Genomic DNA, 21182 nt, shown 5'->3' with positions numbered 1-21182 from the left:
TATATAATAGATAGATGAGAGAATACTCAAAAGCACAAAACTAAACGCTGGATATATCACAAAACTAGACGATGCAATTTCCAAAAACAAAACAAGCTTGTATCAAGTATAACTCCATAAAACTAAATGAAATTATTAGGCAACATCACCCTAGAAACAAATAGCATCTTCCACTGTCCCAATATTTCAAATCAAACAACCCCAAATAAGATACAACGGACTTGATCAATCACTGTTGGGCACATTGCACCCTCTGAGCTCCACCATGCATATCTTCATCCTCGTCATAAGCTTCCTGCTGCTGAGCCTGTCTCCTTCGCATCTCCTCCTCGATGTTGACATCATGCAGGGTTGTTTCCTCACACTCCTCAAGTTCCATATCATTCAGCTTTGATTGTGGCTTCGGTGGAAGAACTTTCAGCAAGGCTCCAGCTTGGGCTGAACTCAAGGAATCTGGAAACTCTACATTGAAATGAATATAAAGTTTACCCTTCATGAATGGTCTCTGGTACATGGGCATTCCTTCGTCGTTGATCGCCTTGTTAGAATCTAATATTTTTTACACAAAAGGAAAGTGGGCATTAGAGAACCACAAAAAATAGGTCAGTCATTGATTCAAGACAGTAAAACTATAAACTACAGACCAGGCTTCACAACTTCTCCAGGTTGGGATTTGATAAGGAGCTGCCTGCCATCAAGATGAGTTAACACGAACTGGAAGCCACATAATGCCTCGGTGAGTGAGAGTGTGTGTTCCACAAAAAGGTCATCACCACCCTTTCTCTTGAATTTCGGATGCTCCTTCTGCTGGAGTACAAAAACTATGTCTCCAGTAACAGTGTCAGGCTGCAGAATAACCAGTAACATCAAAAACATATTGATCCATTTAAAGGGTGTAAATTACATCTTTGTCAGGGCATGGCATACCGCCTCATCAGCTTCCCCAGGGAATGTGATTTTCTGCCCGTGCTGCATGCCCTTTTCAACATGGACTTCCAAAACTTTCTTTTCCTGAACCACCTTCTCGCCTTTGCATTGTGGGCAGCGATCTCTATCATTGATCGTCTCGCCTGTCCCTTTGCACTCGTTGCAAGGGTGTTGCATTTGCTGGATCATACCAGGGCCAAGCTGCCTGATCGAAACTTTCATACCAGATCCCTGACACCCTGAGCACTTCGACTGAGCTCCAGATTTTGATCCTTTACTGCCAATAAAAGTTATACAAGCCAAACAGATGAGGAAAATTATGCTTAAGCGAGAATTCAAAACTCCGAGGAATGTTGAACAAGCTATCAACTACGCATAACATAAGACACAGATGAGAACCTACCCATTACACTTCGAGCAAATTACATTACGTGACAGAGACAGTTTCTTCGTAGTCCCACTATATAGATCCTCAAGTGATGCCTTCAATGGGTGAACTACATCTTCTCCCCTTCTCTGCCTTCGTCCCCTGCTGCTACCACCTGGTTATCAACAAAACAACTCCATCAAATTACATTCCATGAAGTCATGAACAAGGGTCAACAGAGAAAAGCAAGTTAACTAAATTATGAAAAACGTTAATTAAAAGATAAAGCAGCTACTTCCAAATGGGCTTGCACCAAAGAAGGATGAGAAGATGTCAAATGGGTCATGCATGCCACCGCCTCCACCCATTCCTTCCTTCAGTGCATCTTCACCATACTGGTCATATATTTCACGTTTTTCTGGATCACTCAAAACCTCATAAGCATGAGCAAGTTCCTTAAACTGCAGCAGCAACCAGTTCATACGCTTTTAGTTATTCAAAGAAACAATGCATCACCAGGGGATGCTTGAACAAAATACAGTGCACGTAAATGGTCGTATTTGTAATTCATATATATATACATCAGTAAAACTGTAAAAGCATTCCGAAAATTTCTCAACTTCACATCACATGAAACAATCAACAGCACCTGAAATCTAAAACACTCAATCAAGAACCCTATCTAATCAATATAACTTAGACAATGTTTAGGTTATAAATGCAAATTTCATTTATAACAACTGCCAAAATTTCATCCACAAACCACCAACTCAACATGAGAAAATAGTTAATAATCATTACACATGACAACATTACGGCATCAAACTGCATGATCTTAAAGTTTTCAACCACTAACCCCTGAAAACAAAATGAGGTATCACTTGATTAAATTTATGAGTAAAGAGCACACTACAGATTAAACATGAATAATCCAACTCAAAAACCGGCAATTATAACAGATATTCTGATTGAAACTCATCCAATCATGACATAGCTCCAAAATGTCAGATACAACTAAGGAAGACAGTGGTAAGTGGTTACTCCACTACAAACCACAACTGTTGCAATGAGTTTAAAATCAAAATTTGGATTATTTTAGCAATCAGAACTGAGAAATCACCATATATTTTAAAAAATCAACATTATGTTCTCTTTTCATTCTTCACCAATCAATAACACTGTTCTAGTTCGCATGCTTCCTTTCACCAGAGAAAACTCTACGTATCTTCCAAAGTTACAATTGTTATCATTATTATAACAAAATTGTTCCTTCAACAGATAGCATTATTCCCATAGCTATATAGGCAAAAGAAACCCCAAATTTTACAACTTTAAAGAGTTTCTTCTTTGGAGAAATTATTTATAAGACTCTGAAGGCTCCCCATAAAGTGGCATCAGATCTTATATGACTTCACTCACTCATTTATGAAAATAGACCAGACAATAGAACATAATCCGCAAGACGTCCATGGAAACATGCCTAAAAATTTCACGAAACAAATCAAACCCCCAAAAATTACAGTTTCCTGATTTCCTGAATTGTACCTTCTCAGGATCTCCACCCTTGTCAGGATGATTCTTGATGGCTGCTTTCTTGTACGCCTTCTTCAAATCATCCTGCGACGCCGATTTCGGCACCCCGAGTATCTCATAATACTTGTTGTTATCACTTTTCTTCGGCGCCCTCCCAAACATCTTGAATTGCTTCGAATATCCCTAATTTAGAATCGAGAGATTCGATTGGTAGGAGAATCAATCAATCAATCCTCCGTGAGATATTTGGAGAGAGCGGCAACGAAGAGAACCAGCGACTGCGAGAAGGTCGAAGAGAGCAAACTTTAGAGTAATTAGGGTTTATAAATACAGATCGCAAAAGATAGAGATTGAGTGGTGATAAGATCTTGACCGTCGGTTTTCGAATTGCTGATCGGGGCCATGTGAACCGTCGATTCGAAACCTTACGGACTAGATTTTCCTTCTAGATGTTTCCATGATTTTAACTCTATTTCGGTCTTACATTAGTTTACCGACTTGGTTATTGTAACATGCTCAACATTTACACGGTAACTATTTTTGGTAGGTCATGTCATGCTATTTTTGATCTCCAAAATACCCTTACTCTAAAATATCACAATTCTTTTTAAATAAATAAATAATAAAAAATTAATAACAAAAAAACATAACATTATTAAATATAAAATTACTCAATTCTTGTTAAAGTTTGTTATATGCAACAAAAATTTAATTTACATGCACGCATCGTGTGCATATATTAACTAGTTCTAATGAACGTGTGCATATGTGGGAATTTTTTATTTTTCAAAATATTATTGTGGGAATTTCCATATCACAAGAAACAATAGTTTATTTTATTTTCTTAAAATAAAATTATCATAGTAAATTTCATTTTATATCAGAAATTATTTTATTAATATTTCGAATGTAAAATTTGCGTTTTTAATCTGATTTTAGAAAGTACATAAGGTCCTTTGAAATTACACGATCTTTGGTCATTCACGTATGATGAAGTGGAGGGCGTTACCTCATGCCATTAATTTTGTGTTTCCGCTTCGTCGTAAAACTAATTTGTTATGATAAGAGATCATTTTTCGAGTCGAGCGTTGTTCTGAGCTTCAGATATATAACTTAAAATTACTGGTGCGATTGATCGTATTAACATAAATTTAAGCCTATAACAGATACAAATCAAAGCCATACACCAACCCTGCTCAAACTTTGTCTTGACAGATTTTTTTTTTTTTTTTTAGGAGTTGTCTTGACAGATTTTGTGCCGACAATATAGTTGATTGATCCACAATAAAAGCCTGCGGAAATGCGCCCTTGGTTCATCGTTGCACCGGCCTTTGGACGTAGGACTTGTTCGGGTCCTCTGTCTTGAGCTTTGGAGGCCGAAGCTCGCCTTTCTTAACCTATAATTATAGAAAAAAAAAATTGCGTCGTGTTTCATTTTGGGGGAATTATAAAGAAATGCATCTTACTGTAGCAAATAAAACAGGGGAATCTTGCCTTCTTTCCACCCTTCATAAAGTCCCTCCAGCTTGAAACCTGATGATAAAAAGATCCCAACTCAGCTACTAGCAATGTTCAGTACAACAAAACGAGATTCTTAGCATCATGAAACCAATAAGCTAAAAAGTTGGAGACTTCGACTTTTCGTCACAGGCTTGACGTTCATGACTTCAAATCACCGAATTTATAATACGTTCTCATTCTCATTTTTCTCGAGTCCTATCCATCTTTCCACATGCCAAACTCCCACACATGACACAACATTTGAATGAAGAATGCAAGAAATCATAATCATACAGCAAGACTCACAGCACTAAGGTAGCGTTTGCAAAATGCTTAATTACAAAGCTTTCGAAATTTTATAACAAAAAGTTCATAATCACTTTTTTTAAAGCATTTGCAAACCCTACCTAAGAAATGATGTAGCAAAATAGAACGAGTTAATATCAAATGTCGACTTATGGATAAACCAGTGTTCTAAATAGCACATAATAGCATGTTCTAGAGAGCGAGAACTAGATAACACTCGTCCCTTCGTGTTTTACACGAAAGGCGCATGTTATTCGCCGAAGAGGCGTGCCTTTCTGCACATAGCGTTCGCTATCACGTTATTTAAGAAATAGTGAACCCCATTTAGGCCATACATTGGCAAATTTGAGCAAAATTAAACGTCCAAGCCACGTTGGGTCTTGTTGATAAAGAAGAGGACAATATGTATGTTGAAACTTATTGCACGGTAGCTCTAACAAACTTTGATAGTAAAAACTTCCTACCATAGACAGCCTTGATGATGATAGTGAGGTAGAGTTGGATGATACAGGTTATGATGTTATAGTTGTAAGACTTTCTAAACTGATTTTTTCGGTTATTTGAATTGACTTATTTTGGCATGAATTATTATGGTTTCATGGCTAATTATCTCACTTATTACTTGCATAAATTATATTCCTAATTTTTAATTAAATAGAATAAATAATTGACGGACACTGTGCCATTTAAGCTGTGCTATGAGAGGACAAAACGCTTCGGAGTACGGACCGATGCTACGTTTCTTAAAACAATAGTACAAACAACAAACCCGATTCTCTCTTGTGTCTTCCCACTGCTCCTCGTGTTCACGCTTCCGTTTCCACAACTCTTTAGATTCTTCCTCATCTTTCTTTAATCTACCTTCCTCCTCTGATATCTACAAATTTCAAAGACAGCATGGATGTGAAGAAAGATATTATAGCAATCAGAACAGAAAAAGTGATGCAGCGTACCCTTATTTGCATCTTCCTTCTCCTCCATTCTTGATCCGTTAAGAGTTCTCGGACCTTCAACTTGAGCTGCTGCTGGAATTCATCTGATCGTTCATATTCCTGTTCATACTTTCCCTGCATGATTATTGAAAAGTTGAAACTTATAATTTGTTCGTCATCTGCATATCAACTGATATTAAGTTTATTCAATTATGAAGGGAATAAATGTATTTTCATTCACATTTTAGTAGAAGCAAACAGTGGGATGCACAGGAAAAACATAAGGTCAAACCAAACAAAAGATTAAATATTGCATATCAATAGAAACTAATAATGGGATGGAAGGTGAAAAAATGAAAAAGACATCCACAGAAAGAAAAATGGCATATTATTCTGTAAATTTCAACTGACAGGGGACTGATTATTAACAACACATGCACTAAGAATTATCAAGAAAGTTGATCCAAAAAAATAACTTTTACCTCATCTACTAATGACTTTAACTTGGTAGCAGTGTCCTTTTTCAACTGTTTCTTCCTCTTTGCTCTAAGTTCTTCTGCAATACATTAACAACGGATAACTGCTTTACAGATATATTATAGAAAATTCATAATTATAAGCATATGACAGAAATTCTTCATAGCTCTATACTATTATCATAAAAGTTCTTCCATGAAAGAATGCAGAAAAATATTAGATATGAGAGAGAAACATGTGAATTAGTAGTCGATCCACAGGCAGGTAGAACCGAATATCAAGCTACAAGAAATTTTTTTCTATTTGAAGCTAGCTACAAGCAATTTTAACATACGAACAACATTTTTTTTTGTGTGATCAAAGCAAGAAAAATGAAGCTTAAACACAAACCTTTTGCAGAATGAACTTGGTTCAAAAGATACTCCCTCTCCTGTGGGTCATGTAGTAGTTGTTGAGCTTTAGCCAAGGCTACAAGGTAAGTAAAATAATTTCAAATAAATACATGAATCACAATTCTAAGCATGAAGCTAACCACAACACCAAAACTTCATTTGTTAAACCAAGTAAGCTCCACGTACGCAATAATTATTAGTCAAAATTATAACCCACAAATTCCACAACACGTTGTTTTACAAATCATAGCAGAATTAATATAAACTGATTTCTGCTTAAAAGATGATTGCCAAATCCCATGAAAAATGTAACTTTATCCGCCTCCTTCAGCGGAAGCTTCACAATCGAAAAAGAAACCGTGGAAACATATAAATCTGCATTGATAATCCAACCCCATACACTATTAAATTCCCTTTGTGTGAAATATAAATTTCCTCCATACTGAAATCTAGAAATCCTCAAATACACGTTAGGCTCAAAACAAGATGAAGGATTGGACCACTTAACAACATGGTAAATTACTAACACGAGGGAGCTAATACTAAACACGACCATATTTCACACGAGGGAACTTATACTAAACACGAACATTTTTCAAGTGGTGCCATTACAATCATATAATTAGAACAAAAATTGTTTCCACCAAAAGGACCAAATGCAGACTACCAAGGGAGAACCAGTGGAGAATGAGCAAATGTAGTCGATCCTGTTAACTATAAAAATTCAAATTGCATGTAAAACTTTTGAAAGCGTTCACTTTTTCTCGAAATAAAAGATTCAACGCTATAATCTTTTAAGTCCTGTTCTAATACTACTTGCCATAGCTATCTACACACCCATAATACCTCAAGGATCAGGGAGTATCATTGTTATCGAACAAGACCAAACCTCAGGGATGTTGATATAGTTTTCCCAAAAGAGTAGTAGGCACTAGGTATATAATGTTACATGAAGCAAATGGGTTAACAAGATCCTATCGTCATAGAGTATTCAAGTTACAATTTCAAATAGATACCATCTTAACAAACTACCATTGCAATAATGCTAAAACCAATGAATTTTAGAATAAGAATCAAGAACACACTCACCACCAAATACATAAATGTTTAAAATATTGCATGCAGAAAATTACATATTTTAGTCAGGGTTCGTTACCAGCAAATGCCTCCTTTGCTTGTGGATGTTTGCATTTATCAGGATGAACTAGCAGAGATAACTGTCAGAGAAGAAAGTAACCTTAAAAACGCCCTTTATCAAAATCAAAGATAATAATAGATAGCTAAATAGATTGGTAAATGCAAAATATCACCTTACGATATTGCCTTTTTACATCATCTGGTGATGAATCAAATGGTAGGTTAAGATATTCAAATGAATTTAACTTGAAGCATGAAAGGATCCTACAGAAGCCAAGAATCAACAAGACAGGTCAGCAGCAGATGAAAAACTCATATTTTAGTCCAGTTAAAGATACCAATAAGGTTTTTCCCCGATATTCTATGCTTAAAGGGAGTTACAAGTAGAGTCACTGTTGCTTAATTTTATTTTTTTAGTTGTCATTGAACACCATTCCCGACACAAATGGTCGATCGATAGACTAAATGATGAAGAAAATTAAGAATACCTGCACTCAAACAGGATTGAGTGATAAGTATCTTTCCTCAATCCGAGTTTTTCAGCATATATTAGGAATTTTCAGCAACAAATGGCACTCACCTATACCTCTGCGTCTTAAAGCCTAAAGCTTGTGCTTACTTACAAGTTACCTTTAATTGCATAAATGGATTCAATGATTCCCAATTTTTCGATCGAATCATCAATACCTAATCATTGTGTTATTTGTGTATCACCCAAAAAAAAAATCTAACAATTATACACAGTAACACAGCCGCACACCAATTTATATAGCCCTGAAACCAATACATATCTAAATAAACACAAACCTACGACTACAAAAGCAATGGAAACAAATTAAAATAAAATAATTTTCCGCAATCGATACTAATAAGTCGTTATAAATAACCTGGTAACTTCATTGTCACGCTCAACCTCGCTGACCTCCGCGAGGAAATTTTTAAGCAGCAGATCTTCGTCGGGCGTCGGAGCAGCGGCGGAGGTGGCGGTCTCACCCATCGGGAATTTGTTCACCAGATATTGAACCACGGCAGTGAGAGGCCTTTGATAAATAGGCCTACTTGCCTGTGAGGTTTGGACAAATGACCCAATCTAACTAACTACTATGGAGAAGTATTATATTTGGGCTTAGATTTTCACACTTCAGAGATAGGCCCAAACTAAACTCGTAGAGCCCTACTAACATCGAAGTCTATTTGGGCTCTTGAGTTTCTGATGAGACCCAAATCCGAGAAAGTTGTTGATAAAAGATTTGCTGAATTGTTCACGGTAAATTGCATTTATTCCCCTAAAATAATTTTTAAAAAATAAAAAAAAATCTCATACATAAATTTGATATTATGTTAAAAATCATTATTTTTAAAATTATAAATAATTGCCCCAATTAAGGTTTTACGTACTAGTAAATGTGAATGTGGATGCAGCTATCTAGCCTATCTTCATGGACCCTCCGCGAATGGGGTATGGTTGTCTTATCCGTGAATCTTCTGGTGGAGTCATAGCTGCTATTCAAGGGTGCTGTCATGGAGAATTTAACCCGGCTGTTGCAGAAGTTCTAGGTATTCGCGAGGCTCTAAGCTGGATCAAGGAACTTCACCTCTCAAATTTTTTATATCGAAAGTATTATTTTTAACTGTAAGTATGGATCAAGTCGATATATTTCATGGATATAGATAAGTGAGACTGTCATACAAGAAAGTTACTTATCTTAAATTTGAGAGTTCAATACTAAGATAGCGTTTGCAAATTGCAACCTTTAACACAAATGATTATGAATTTTTTTTCCATTAACAAATTATCTTATTAACAAATTTGTCATGAAAAAATTCATAATCTACGCATGTAAGGGTGTGCAAAATGACAATGTAGTATTTTTTATCATTATTATTATTTTATGATCATCAGGCAATCTCCGGACACTATTACTTGACCTAGTGTAGACACATTTACTTTGAAATTATATTTTTTGTTATCCGTAAATAAAATATATATATTCATAAATTTTGAAAAAAAAGATTTTTTTTTATTACTAAAATAGGGAATTCCAATACAGAGGGACTAATGATGACTAATCAACATTTGGCTAAATATGGTAACTAGGATGTGGCAATGCTACATGGCTCCCATATCAGCAAAGACCTTGGAAACTCCTTGCATCCCTTCCAATATGGAACAGAATACTGTGTCTTGCTTCCTCTCATCAGCACCAAATCTTGACTCCTTGTGCCTTTTGCCTTGCAATTGTAGTTGGTTTTGAGGGGTGTGGACTGTGTTGTGGTGACAATGGAGTTGACGACACCGTCACAAACCGCGGCCTTGCTACGCCAGAAGTACTCGTAAGTGTTGAATGAGGAAGGCGGGATTTGCGGCGATGGGATGGACCGAGGAGGAACCCGAGGCCGCGGTGGGAGGGGCTCGGGAATCTGCAGCTCCTCCACCGGCACCTCCGCCTCCGAGTTCATTGTTTTGTTCCTTGATCCCATGATGTTTTTCATCACGAGGGATGATTGCTGCACACTTGCCATACTTGGCGATGGTATTGGGGTATGATGCACTACTTTTTCGACCTGAAACTTCTCCTCTGCCACCCATTCTTCTTCCTCTGCCTTCCCACCACCGTCGCAACCGCCACTATCCGCGGTCTCCTCCGTTCCTTGATCAAGAGCTTCATTCGTGTCATCGAACACTTCATCAATCCAACTTTCATTATCCTCCACAAACGATAAAAGAAGGCGCCCATCTCTCCTTTGAGCTTGGAAACAGTTTCTTGAAGGAACAGACACGGCTTCAAGAATCAACCTACCGTTCTTGCGGTGGGATCGAATGTAAAACGAAGCACCGCCGCCGGAAATGGAAGAGAGCGGGGGCGGTAAAGGAGTGGCCATTGATTTTCTCGAACTTGGGAGATGGAAATCTCCAACAGAGTTCAACTCTTTCACCTCTTCTTGGCCTACATCACTCACAATTTCCGAACAAAATCCATCCGATCCGGTTTCTGATCCAATACACTCCGTGCACATCTCTAGACTTTGTTCGCTCATACCGATGCTTGATCTCTTCACGAGTGGATGGACGTAAGGTGCCGAAACATTAGAACAAACCTCACTCTTTTGAACCTGAATCGAACCCCAAACATCCATCTGCTCTGGCTTTCGCGCTTTACGCGACAAAATCGATTCCCAAACTTCATCTTGCCCCGGAAACTTTTCGTACCCTCGTTCATCTTCCGAAGATGAAACCGATGAAGACTCTACCGAATTACCTAGCTCCTTGGAGGATGCAATCTTCCTGACGGGGGAGAAAAACCCATTCTGTTCGAGCCACTTCTTGGAAGACATGTCGGCGGACAGAGTTCTTCTCAAAGAGGAATTTTTGGTTTTCTCGCAATCTGAGGCGAGAATTGTTCCTATCCCATGTTTCGTCGGTGACTCCTCCTCGAGTTCATTTATCGGCGAAGAAGAAGAAAGGTAATGAAAACTCTTGTTCCTCATCGGCATATCTTCACTACCGAAGATCGAAACCGCCGATTGCTTGCTTCCCCACCTGCAAAATCATCATCAGTATATAAACAAGTGTATAAAACCAAAATCCCTGATAAAAAATCAGCATTTCAACCACAAATTCAACCAAAATCAGTACCAATGGCGAGAAAATCTTGAAACAATCAAGCATACCTCAATCAATCCAAGAACAGCATCCAAGGGTCGTTGCACAGATTGAAAAAAATGGATACGATTTGGGGATGATGGTGAAAAGGCGAGAGGCTGTAAGAAATTTGGGTTTGATTGCAAAATGCAAAGGGAGGGAATTGGGTATTTGTAGGAGCTTGTGGGAATCTATGGCGATGGACCCTACACCCCTACGCCACCATGAAAACACCTTTTTTCACTCTACTGTACATTTGCCGTACTACATTTTTAGCGCGCTTTTTGGATTGGAGATTAATTTCAACTTTTCTTTTTTATTTTTATTTTTACTGTAATCGTGTTTGTCCTTTCGCGTTTTTACCTGAGATTCTCTCTTTTTCAAAAAAGTTCGAGATGAAACACGATTTTTTTATTTTTATTTTTTTGCGATATGATGGTTTGAGGTGTTCGAACATCTCACTTAAGATTCTTTTTATATTACTATAATAATTATTATTATTTGTTAAAATTATATATGTTGTACTGGTAGGAGTGTTTTTTATAATTTTTTTTAGTTGAGAAGGATTTATTACATTTCGGTCTCGAAAGTTAGACATCGTTTCAAAATTTGAAATCAGAGTTTTAGAAGGGTCAAATTGAAAATATTTTTGAGTGTTGATTCTTGGATGATTTTTATTGCTTCATATTCAACCAATTTCTAGATACATGCATGGGATATTAATTCCTTGCATGTACTTCACGGTTTATGCATTTTAAAATATATATAAACATGAATCATGATTATGTGAACACCTTTGATTAGAGTTTCGATCACATAGCAATCACCATGGACAATTACGTGTGTAACAGCTTACGTGACACCTTTTACATTCAATGAGTGATTGCTACGTCAGCTGTTGCTCACGTAGTTGTCCATGTGATTGAAATTCCAATTCAATTTTTTATATATATAAATCGATTTTCTGTCATTAAAAAATTTAAAAAAGTGAGCTTATAAGAGCAATTAAGATAATCTACCACACTAGGTTATCATCCCTTTGCGGGTTTAGGGTTGTGGAAAAGCACAAATTTTAGGAGGATAATATTTGGAAAAAAAAGTTGTATAAGAAGAAAGCATACGAATCTCACTTTCAGAGGCCACAATCGATCAATATTCTTTATTTTATCCAATAAATAAATATTGAATTAACATTTTATCACTTTAATTTATATCTAATCAATTAAATTTGGCCTAGTTTTTAAATAGGATGTAAATTGGCAATTGATCTTTATCAAGTGCAAAATGATCATGAAATGCAAAAGATTTAAGCGTGAATTCATTAAATACATAGAATGTGAATGCGAAAAAATAAATTTAAAAAAAAACTAATTTTTAAACTATATATATGTACGTATATCTATGAGATAGAGTTTATGGACGTCGGCTTTCAAAATTTTACTCATATGTTTCGAGGGAAAAAAAATTATATCAGCGCAACACGTTACGATGAAAATTAAGAATGATTTCATTTACAATTTCGATATATACAAAACAAAATGAAGCTTAAATGATATTACTCAAAAATTTATCAGCTGTATCAATCTATATGAATATAAGAATAAAAATAATGTGCCAAAATTCATCCAAGAAGTCTCGCCTAAATAATACTTGGACCCTCATTTCTCTATAATGTGTGAGGGGAAAGGCCCCAAGATTTTGATGGTATATTTTGTATATTATTATTATTATTATTATTATTATTATTATTAGTGTGATTTGATGCATGCCACATGTTAGTACAAGATAATACGTGTTGAATAGATATTAACAAAAGTTTTTGATTCTGATTTATTTGAATAAAATGTCTTTGTGATTTAGAATAAACGATCAAATTAAAATTTCACATCACTCTTGTGGCATTGCTCTTGACATATCCGCTGGAAAAAGGGAAATAAATATGCATAAAATTTTAAAAAAATCGTTAATTTTATTTCATTTCTGAAAGCAATAGATTTTACTGTAGTACAAAAACTATTTTGTGAACTTTTCTTTAGATCGAAAATATAGTCACGTGAACATTTTGAATAAACCAGAAACCACTGTTAACATATAACAGACAACCGAGACATGTAAAATTACAGTTTTCTTAAAACAGATTCGTCCCCTCCCGGATGTGCTCGGAGGATCACGACGGACGTCTGTTTCCCAGGATACAACGGTAGAACCCTATAGTCACCTGGCACCAAGGTACTACTTTGGCGAACTGAATATATACATTCACGGTATCACGTATAAACTGAAATTCACAAGATTATGAACGAGTTGTGAGGGACACAAGAGCTGAAGCACGTAGTAGATGAAGCTCTACAAACTCACTAAATAAGCATGCATGAACACAGGGACAGCACGAACAAGAGCACACATCAGTTGGAGCTCAGGACATGAAAGAAGAGCTCTGTATGTGTAGTAGCCCGAAACCAAATCAGGTAATTAAGGGAAATAATCGCATTTGCTAAACTTGAGTTCGGACGATCCGAAGTGGAGGATCGGAGGCTCCGAACGGGATCGGACGGTTCGAAGCCAGGATCGGAGGCTCCGAACATCTTCGGACGCTCCGTCGGCAGGTTCGGACGGCACGATCGGAGTCCAGTATTACGTCATTGCTTACGTCAGCAAGATGACGTCATTGCTGACGCATTGATGGGACTTCATATGCCCTGAAGTCGAGTTCGAACGGTGCGAACGTGTTCGAAGGCTCTGAAGTGGGTTCGGACGGCCCGAACTCCGTCTATAAATAGAGGTGCCGAGATTCATTTCCAGACACATCATTCACCTCTCTTCTCTCGATTCCTTGGTCTTCCAGCTTAGATCTAGGGCATTTTAGGCGTCCCGTTGGTAATCCGGAAGTGGCATAGCGGTACAGGCGTCGTAGCGGAGCTATGGCCTAGTTTTGAGGCAATCGACATCAAAGGGCTGACGACGGACGCAGATATAGCTTTTTTTCCTAAAAATATTTAGGAGTATGCAATAACTTAGTTAAGGCTTTTAGAGCACTTTAATGATATTAGTATCATTTGGCATTGTAGTGCGGATTATAGGCGTGGACTTAGAGCTGGTAGAGCTTGCCTAGTATTTAAGGTACGAAAGTACTGTTCGAGATATCCTGACTGAGTATGCATGTATTATGTGACTGCATGATTTATATGACATGATTTTATACTGCATACATTTGCATCTTGAGCTATCTCTTTTGAAATGTCTGTTAGTAGGGTTTTACCCTATCCTGTTAGTGGATGGACTTTCATCGATTTGGGTCCCGCGTATCCAGGTATTTTGGTATGTGAGCCACCTCCTGAAGCGACGGCACATCGTGCTACATACCAGGGCCCGGTCTGTCTTTGTTATCTGATCCTTGGCCTCTAGTCAGTAGGAGTTACACTTGCATGCATGTATACTCATACTCTCGTGTTGAGCATTTTATGCTCACGTCTCATACTTTGTGTATCTGGACACCCTATTCCATGGGGCAGGTTTGCGTTTGGATGAGGCGGGTGGATCCAAGAGGGGGTTAGGCAGTGGTTGGCCAGCTGGAGCTTCGTCTAGGATTTTATTTCTATTGTGATTGGGTTTATACACTATTCGATTTGGTTGTATAACTTTGGGTATTTACAGATTCCTTTCCCATGGATTGTATTTAATGTTTATTGTTTCCGCAGCTTATTCTGGTTTACTATTTAATTAAGTTAATTGCATGTCTAAGTTCTGTTTAGTAGATGATCTCGGTAAGGGTCACTACATTTATGGTATCAGAGCATGCATAGTATTCTTGGGATTTAGCTTCTGCATAAGATAACCGCGAGGTCATTTTTGTAGATGGCAGACCGCGATGATCAGAGTAGTCATGGCAGTATAGGTTGACGTTGGGGAGATGCTGACCGGGAGCGTCGTCGGGAACGCCATCATCGTCGCCATGATGATCAGTGTGCGCCCATTCTTATCTATGGGTCCTAAGCCCTTGGTTGGAGGCGAGTCTCCGGAGGATGCGGAGAACTGGTTAGACCGCATGGAGACTATTTTTTGGACATTCCAATGTACTGAGGAGCAGAAGATAGAGACGCTTGGTTATCTTCTGGATGGGCGAGCCCGTAGGTGGTGGAGGTTTACTTCTACACCCTTGTTGCGGCGAGAGGAGTTGCTACCTGGGCCTAGTTCAGCACAACTTTTCAGAAGATGTATTTTCCTCCTGCACTCCGTCAGATGAAGGCGGGTGAGTTACTGAGCTTGCGTCAGGGAGCCATGTCTATTGAGGAGTATCAGCAAAATTTCTTCGATCTGTTATCATATTGTCCCGATATTGCTGACAGCTCTGAGATGAAGTACAATCTATTCCTTCAGGGCCTTAACCTGGAGATTCATGACCGTGTGGCGGTCGATGATGATATGACCTATGAGGGTTTGGTGAGCCGTTGTCACCAGGCGGACGATAGCATTCGGCGGAATAGGTCTTTCTCTCAGTCTAGGCCTGCGAGTTCTTTGGGTCCCCGTGCTCAGTCTTTCAAGAAGTCCGGATCTACTTCTTCTTCCTCTGGTTCCGCTGGTGTTGTTCGTTTTGGGAATAAGGACATGTGCGACCATTGCGGGAAGAACCATCTGTCAGACAAGTGCCAGAGAGCTTTTGGAGCATGTTTCCGATGTGGAGAGTTTGGTCATCTTCGGAGGAATTGTCCACTATCTTAGGGAGGCAGTTTTGGTTCTGGATCGGGTTCTCAGGCCACCGTTCAGCATAGGTCGCAGGGACAGTATGCTGGGAGTTCTCACTTGAAGCCGCGGGCTTCTGGCCAGATGTTTGCCTTGAGACACGACCAGGCAGTGGAGGTGAACGAGAGAGTCATCGTAGGTACATTTCTATTTTATGGTATACCTGCTCTTGTACTTATTGACACTGGTGCATCTCATTCCTTCATATCTGCACGTTTTGTTAAGAGGCATAAGTTACCATGCATTGCACTAGACATAGTAGTTTCTGTTTCTACTCCGATGGGTCAATCTGCTTTGGCTAAGCGTCTAGTGATGGGTTGCCCTTTATAGTTCGAAGGGAACATTCTGATAGCGAATCTCATGGTTCTTTCGATGGATGACTTCGATTGTATTCTGGGGATAGATATGTTGACTACCTATCGAGCTTCAGTGGACTGCTATCAGAGATTATTACGCTTTCATCCAGATGTGAGTGATAGCTGGTTTTTCTATGGTGAGGGAGCGCGACCCCCGATGCCGTTGGTATCAGCTTTGAGAGTCTGTCGATCTCTAGAGTCTGGCGGGGAAGGTTATCTCATCTATGCAGTTGATTTATCCGCTGAGAGCGTTGGGATAGAGAGTATTCCGGTTGTAGATGAATTCCTAGATGTATTTCCTGATGAGATTCCTGGTTTTCCTCCTGCTAGGGAAGTCGAGTTTGGCATAGAGTTGATGTCGGGTACTTCGCCTATTTATCGAGCACCGTATCGTCTGGCTCCGTCAGAGATGCGAGAGTTGAAAAATCAGTTACAGGATCTTTTAGACAAGGGGTACATTCGTCCTAGTATATCTTCTTGGGGAGCTCCTGTTCTCTTTGTGAAGAAGAATGATGGGTCTATGCGGTTGTGCATTGACTATCGGCAGCTGAATCGGGTTACTTTGAAGAACAAGTATCATTTGCCTCGTATTGATGACTTGTTTGATCAGTTGCAGTGTACTTCGGTTTACTCCAAGATTGACTTGAGATCCGGATATCATCAGATGAGAGTTCGAGATCAGGACGTAGCCAAGACTGAATTATGTACTCGTTATGGGCATTACGAGTTTCTAGTGATGCCATTTGGATTGACTAATGCGCCGGCTATATTTATGGTTCTGATGAATCGTCTCTTCAGGGAGTATTTGGACAAGTTTGTCGTGGTTAGACTTGTCAAATTGGGCTAGGCCCGTCGGGCCGGCCCGCCCCGCCATGGAAATGGGTTGGGTTGGATTGGCCAAATCTCAGCCCGTTTGGAGGCGAGCCAAACGGGTTGAGCCCGCGCGGGCCGCGGTTTAGGGCGGGCTGGCTCGCCGCGGGTTGGGCTGGCCCGCCAAATATTTTTTTATTTTTATTTTTGCAAAATTGTATTTTTTTAGTGTTTTTTATACATATTTTTTTAGTTTTATTGAACTTATTTTGAATGAATTTTGATGATAATAAACTATGTAGTATTTTTAAATTTTTTTCATATTTTTTTTTACTAATTAATTTTATATATTATTAAATTTTAATAGTAATACTTTTTAATATTGATTAAACTATTTGATTAAATTTTATTTTTCATTTTCTTACCATTTCAAGTGTTTTTAATTTTTTTTTGAATTTAAAAATTAACATTTATTTTATAAAAAAAATTAATAAAAAATTAGGCGGGCCGGCCCGCCCAACCCGCGGCCCAAGGCGGGTTGGGTTGGGCTGAGCATTTGGAGGGCCGCCCCACCCCGCCTAAAGGCGGGTTGAGGCGGGTTGCGGGCCGGCCCGCCCCGCCGGCCCGTTTTGACATGTATAGTCGTGGTCTTTATTGACGACATCCTGGTGTATTCGCGTAATGCGGACGAGCATGTTTCTCACTTGTGGTTGGTACTGCAGACTCTTCGGGATGAGCAGTTGTACGCCAAACTGAGCAAGTGTGAGTTTTGGATGGATCGAGTGGTCTTTTTAGGCCATATCATATCCAGAGAGGGTATTTCTGTTGATCCGAGCAAGATTGAGGCTGTGCTTAATTGGTCACATCCGACGACGGTTGCTGAGATCCGTAGTTTTCTGGGTATAGCAGGATATTATTGTCGCTTCATTCTGAACTTCTCGCAGTTAGCTCGACCATTGACGCAGCTTACCCGCAAGGATGTTGATTTAGAGTGGTCCTAAGAGTGCGAGGAGGATTTCTGTGAGCTTCGACGACGGTTGACTTCTACGCCAGTGTTGGCATTACCGTCAGAATCTGGAGGGTATGTGGTTTACACAGATGCTTCTCTTCAGGGGTTAGGTTGCGTTCTAACTGAGAATGGGCATGTGATTGCATACGCTTCTAGACAGTTGAATTTGCACGAAGACAATTATCCAGTCCATGATTTGGAGTTGGCAGCCATTGTGTTCGCCTTGAAGATCTCGCGTCATTATCTGTATGGCGAGAAATTTGAGATCTTCACCGACCACAAGAGTCTCAAGTATTTGTTCACTCAGGCGGAGTTGAACATGAGGCAGAGACGTTGGATGGACTTGCTTAAGGACTATGATTGCGAGATTAAGTGTCATCCGGGAGCTGCTAATCTCACCGCTGATGCATTGAGTCGCAAGGTGCGACTATCCGCACTTCAGACTTGTTCGATGTCTAGTGCGATTGATGAGTGTTGTTCTTCGGGGTATACCTTCAAGCACAATAAAGGTAAGCAGCGTATCCAGATGTTTGCGATATTATCTGAGCCAGCCTTGTATTCGCGGATTCGGGATGCTCAGATGTCTGACTCGAAGACCCAGTGTTTGGCTCGTCTAGCCAACGAGGGTAGCACGTCGGGATTTCACTATCAATCAGATGGTTTTCTGTGTTTGTATGGTAGGCTTGTGATTCCGGAAGATGAAGAGTTGCGAGAGGAGATCTTGTCTCAGGCACATCGCACTAAGTTGAGTATTCATCCGGAGAGCAACAAGATGTACAAGGATCTACGTACTCGGTTTTGGTGGAAGGGAATGAAATGCAGTGTGTATCAATATGTTTCGAGATGTTTGGTGTGTCAGCAGGTCAAGACAGAAAACCGACGACCTGGAGGTTTGTTTCACAATCTGCCTATTCCTGAGTGGAAATGAGAGCTTATCACGATGGATTTTGTGATCCATTTGTCGATATCCTCGAGGAATTGTGATGCTATCTAGGTTGTGGTCGACCGATTCACCAAGTCAGCACATTTCATTGCCTATAACCGAGAGTACTATGTGGATCGTATGGCTCGATTGTACATATAGGAGATCGTTCGACTTCATGGAGTGCCTGTGAGCATTGTCAGCGATCGAGACCCCAGGTTTACTTCTAAATTTTGGGGGAGTATTTAGCGTGCGATGGGCACTACTCTCAGTTTGAGTACTGCCTATCATCCGAAGACCGATTGACAGTCAGAGCGTACTATTCGTACTTTGGAGGATATGCTTCGAGCGTGCACTATGGACTTTGGTTCAGCCTGGCAGGATTATTTGCCATTGATTGAGTTCGCGTACAACAACAGCTATCATACTAGCATTGGGATGGCTCCTTTTGAGGCATTTTACGGGCTACGTTTTCGTAATCCACTCTTCTAGGAAGAAGTGGGGGAGAGATAGGCTGAGGGACCGGAGTTAGTCCAGCAGATAGCAGATGTTGTTGATCAGATCAAGAAACGGATTAAGACTGCACAGGATCGTTAGGCCAGCTATGCTAATACTAAGTATAGACCTTTGCAGTTTGATGTTGGGGAGAAAGTGTTTCTGAGAGTTTCACCTTTCCGTAGGATTCTCATATTTGGCCTCAAGGGCAAGTTGTCTCCCAGATTTATCGTTTCGTTTCAGATCTTGGAGAGCATTGGCGATTTGGCTTATCGGCTAGCTTTGCCACCGTATCTGTCCTATATTCATGACGTGTTCCACGTATCTCTGTTGCGACGGTATGTGGCAGATCAGTCTCATATTTTGCAGCCTTCTGAGGTCTAGGTGGATACTGATTTGACCTACGTTGAGAGACCTATTCGTATCTTGGATCATAAGGATAAGATCTTATGGAATAAAGTCATTCCTCTGGTATTATTTCAGTGGCTGCGTCGAGGCACTGAAGAAGCCACTTGGGAGCTCGAAAGCAGGATGCGTACAGAATATCCTGAGTTGTTTTAATTTTTTTTTTCAAGTTGTATTCAATTGTGAACTCTGTAAACATTTGAATTGAATAAAGAATGTTTCTTCACGTTGTTTTACATTCAGTACTTAAGATCTGATTTCGAGGACGAAATATCTTAAGTGGGGGAGAATTTAGTAGCCCAAAACCAAATTAGGTAATTAAGGGAAATAATCGCATTTGCTAAACTTGAGTTCGGACGATCCGAAGTGGAGGATCGGAGGCTCCGAACGGAATCGGACGGTCCAAAGCCAGGATCGGAGGCTCCAAATGTCTTCGGACGCTCCGTCGGCAGGTTCGGACGGCCCGATTGGAGTCCTGTATTACGTCATTGCTTACGTCAGCAAGATGACATCATTGCTGATGCATTGATGGGACTTCGGACGCCCTGAAGTCGAGTTCGGATGGTCCGAACGTGTTCGGAGGCTCCGAAGTGGGTTCGGACGGCCCGAACTCCGTCTATAAATAGAGGTGCCGAGATTCATTTCCAGACACGCCATTCACCTCTCTTCTCTCAATTCTTTGGTCTTCCAGCTTAGATCTAGGGCATTCTAGGCGTCCCGTTGGGAATCCAGAAGTGGCATAGCGGTCCAGGCGTCGTAGCGGAGCTGTGGCCTAGTTTTGAGGCAAGCGACATCAAAGGGATGACGACGGACGCAGGTATAGCTTTTGATTTCTAAAAATATTTAGGAGTATGCAATAGCTTAGTTAAGGCTTTTATAGCACTTTAATGATATTAGTATCATTTGGCATTGTAGTGCGGATTATAGGCGTGGACTTAGAGCTGGTAGAGCTTGCCTAGTATTTGAGGTACGAAAGTACTGTTCGAGATATCCTGACTGATTATGCATGTATTATTTGACTTCATGATTTATATGACATGATTTTATGATGCATACATTTGCATCTTGAGCTATCTCTTTTGAGATGTCTGTTAGTTGGGTTTTACCCTATCCTGTTAGTGGATGGACTTCCATCGATTTGGGTCTCGTGTATCCACTGATATTTCGGTATATGAGCTACCTCCTGAAGCGACGGCACAACGTGCTACATATCAGGGCCCGGTCTGTCTTT

At 39.6% G+C, this 21182-nt stretch overlaps 3 protein-coding genes across 3 annotated transcripts; all 3 read right to left on the bottom strand.

Moving 5' to 3' along the window:
- Positions 1-54: 54 nt before the first annotated feature.
- Positions 55-3130, bottom strand: LOC140879839 (dnaJ protein homolog). The gene is made up of 6 exons (XM_073283763.1): positions 2840-3130; positions 1590-1755; positions 1331-1469; positions 928-1204; positions 645-846; positions 55-549 (listed from the first exon to the last, which is right to left on the bottom strand). Exons 1-6 carry the CDS (start codon positions 2987-2989, stop codon positions 230-232), a joined length of 1254 nt encoding a protein of 417 aa, XP_073139864.1. The 5' UTR covers positions 2990-3130; the 3' UTR covers positions 55-229.
- A 785-nt stretch (positions 3131-3915) lies between these two features.
- LOC140882807 (J domain-containing protein spf31) lies at positions 3916-8641 on the bottom strand. The gene is made up of 9 exons (XM_073289012.1): positions 8459-8641; positions 7745-7835; positions 7591-7651; positions 6433-6510; positions 6048-6121; positions 5587-5700; positions 5403-5510; positions 4322-4360; positions 3916-4224 (listed from the first exon to the last, which is right to left on the bottom strand). Exons 1-9 carry the CDS (start codon positions 8566-8568, stop codon positions 4141-4143), a joined length of 759 nt encoding a protein of 252 aa, XP_073145113.1. The 5' UTR covers positions 8569-8641; the 3' UTR covers positions 3916-4140.
- Positions 8642-9612: 971 nt separating this feature from the next.
- On the bottom strand, positions 9613-11347 carry LOC140884149 (uncharacterized). Its single transcript, XM_073290817.1, has 2 exons — positions 11244-11347; positions 9613-11112 (listed from the first exon to the last, which is right to left on the bottom strand). Exon 2 carries the CDS (start codon positions 11064-11066, stop codon positions 9666-9668), a length of 1401 nt encoding a protein of 466 aa, XP_073146918.1. The 5' UTR covers positions 11067-11112; positions 11244-11347; the 3' UTR covers positions 9613-9665.
- Between the last annotated feature and the right edge of the window lie 9835 nt (positions 11348-21182).

The sequence above is a fragment of the Henckelia pumila genome, chromosome 2, assembly GCF_033568475.1.
Source record: "Henckelia pumila isolate YLH828 chromosome 2, ASM3356847v2, whole genome shotgun sequence".
NCBI lineage: Eukaryota > Viridiplantae > Streptophyta > Magnoliopsida > Lamiales > Gesneriaceae > Henckelia > Henckelia pumila.
The sequence above is the reverse complement of the archived record's forward strand: the minus strand, read 5'-3'. Positions and strand labels throughout refer to the sequence as shown.

What these genes read in the sequence shown, in the direction of transcription:
- LOC140879839 (XM_073283763.1), bottom strand. Translation starts at nt 2,989, where the DNA reads ATGTTTGGGAGGGCGCCGAAGAAAAGTGATAACAACAAGTATTATGAG. An exon ending in AGGGTGGAGATCCTGAGAAG is followed by an intron (nt 1,756 to 2,839) that starts GTACAATTCAGG and finishes TTGCTGCTGCAG; the next exon opens with TTTAAGGAACTTGCTCATGC. An exon ending in CTGGGGAAGCTGATGAGGCG is followed by an intron (nt 847 to 927) that starts GTATGCCATGCC and finishes GTTATTCTGCAG; the next exon opens with CCTGACACTGTTACTGGAGA.
- LOC140882807 (XM_073289012.1), bottom strand. Translation starts at nt 8,568, where the DNA reads ATGGGTGAGACCGCCACCTCCGCCGCTGCTCCGACGCCCGACGAAGAT. An exon ending in CCAAGTTCATTCTGCAAAAG is followed by an intron (nt 6,122 to 6,432) that starts GTTTGTGTTTAA and finishes AATGTATTGCAG; the next exon opens with AAGAACTTAGAGCAAAGAGG. An exon ending in TTATGAAGGGTGGAAAGAAG is followed by an intron (nt 4,225 to 4,321) that starts GCAAGATTCCCC and finishes CTATAATTATAG; the next exon opens with GTTAAGAAAGGCGAGCTTCG.
- LOC140884149 (XM_073290817.1), bottom strand. Translation starts at nt 11,066, where the DNA reads ATGCCGATGAGGAACAAGAGTTTTCATTACCTTTCTTCTTCTTCGCCG.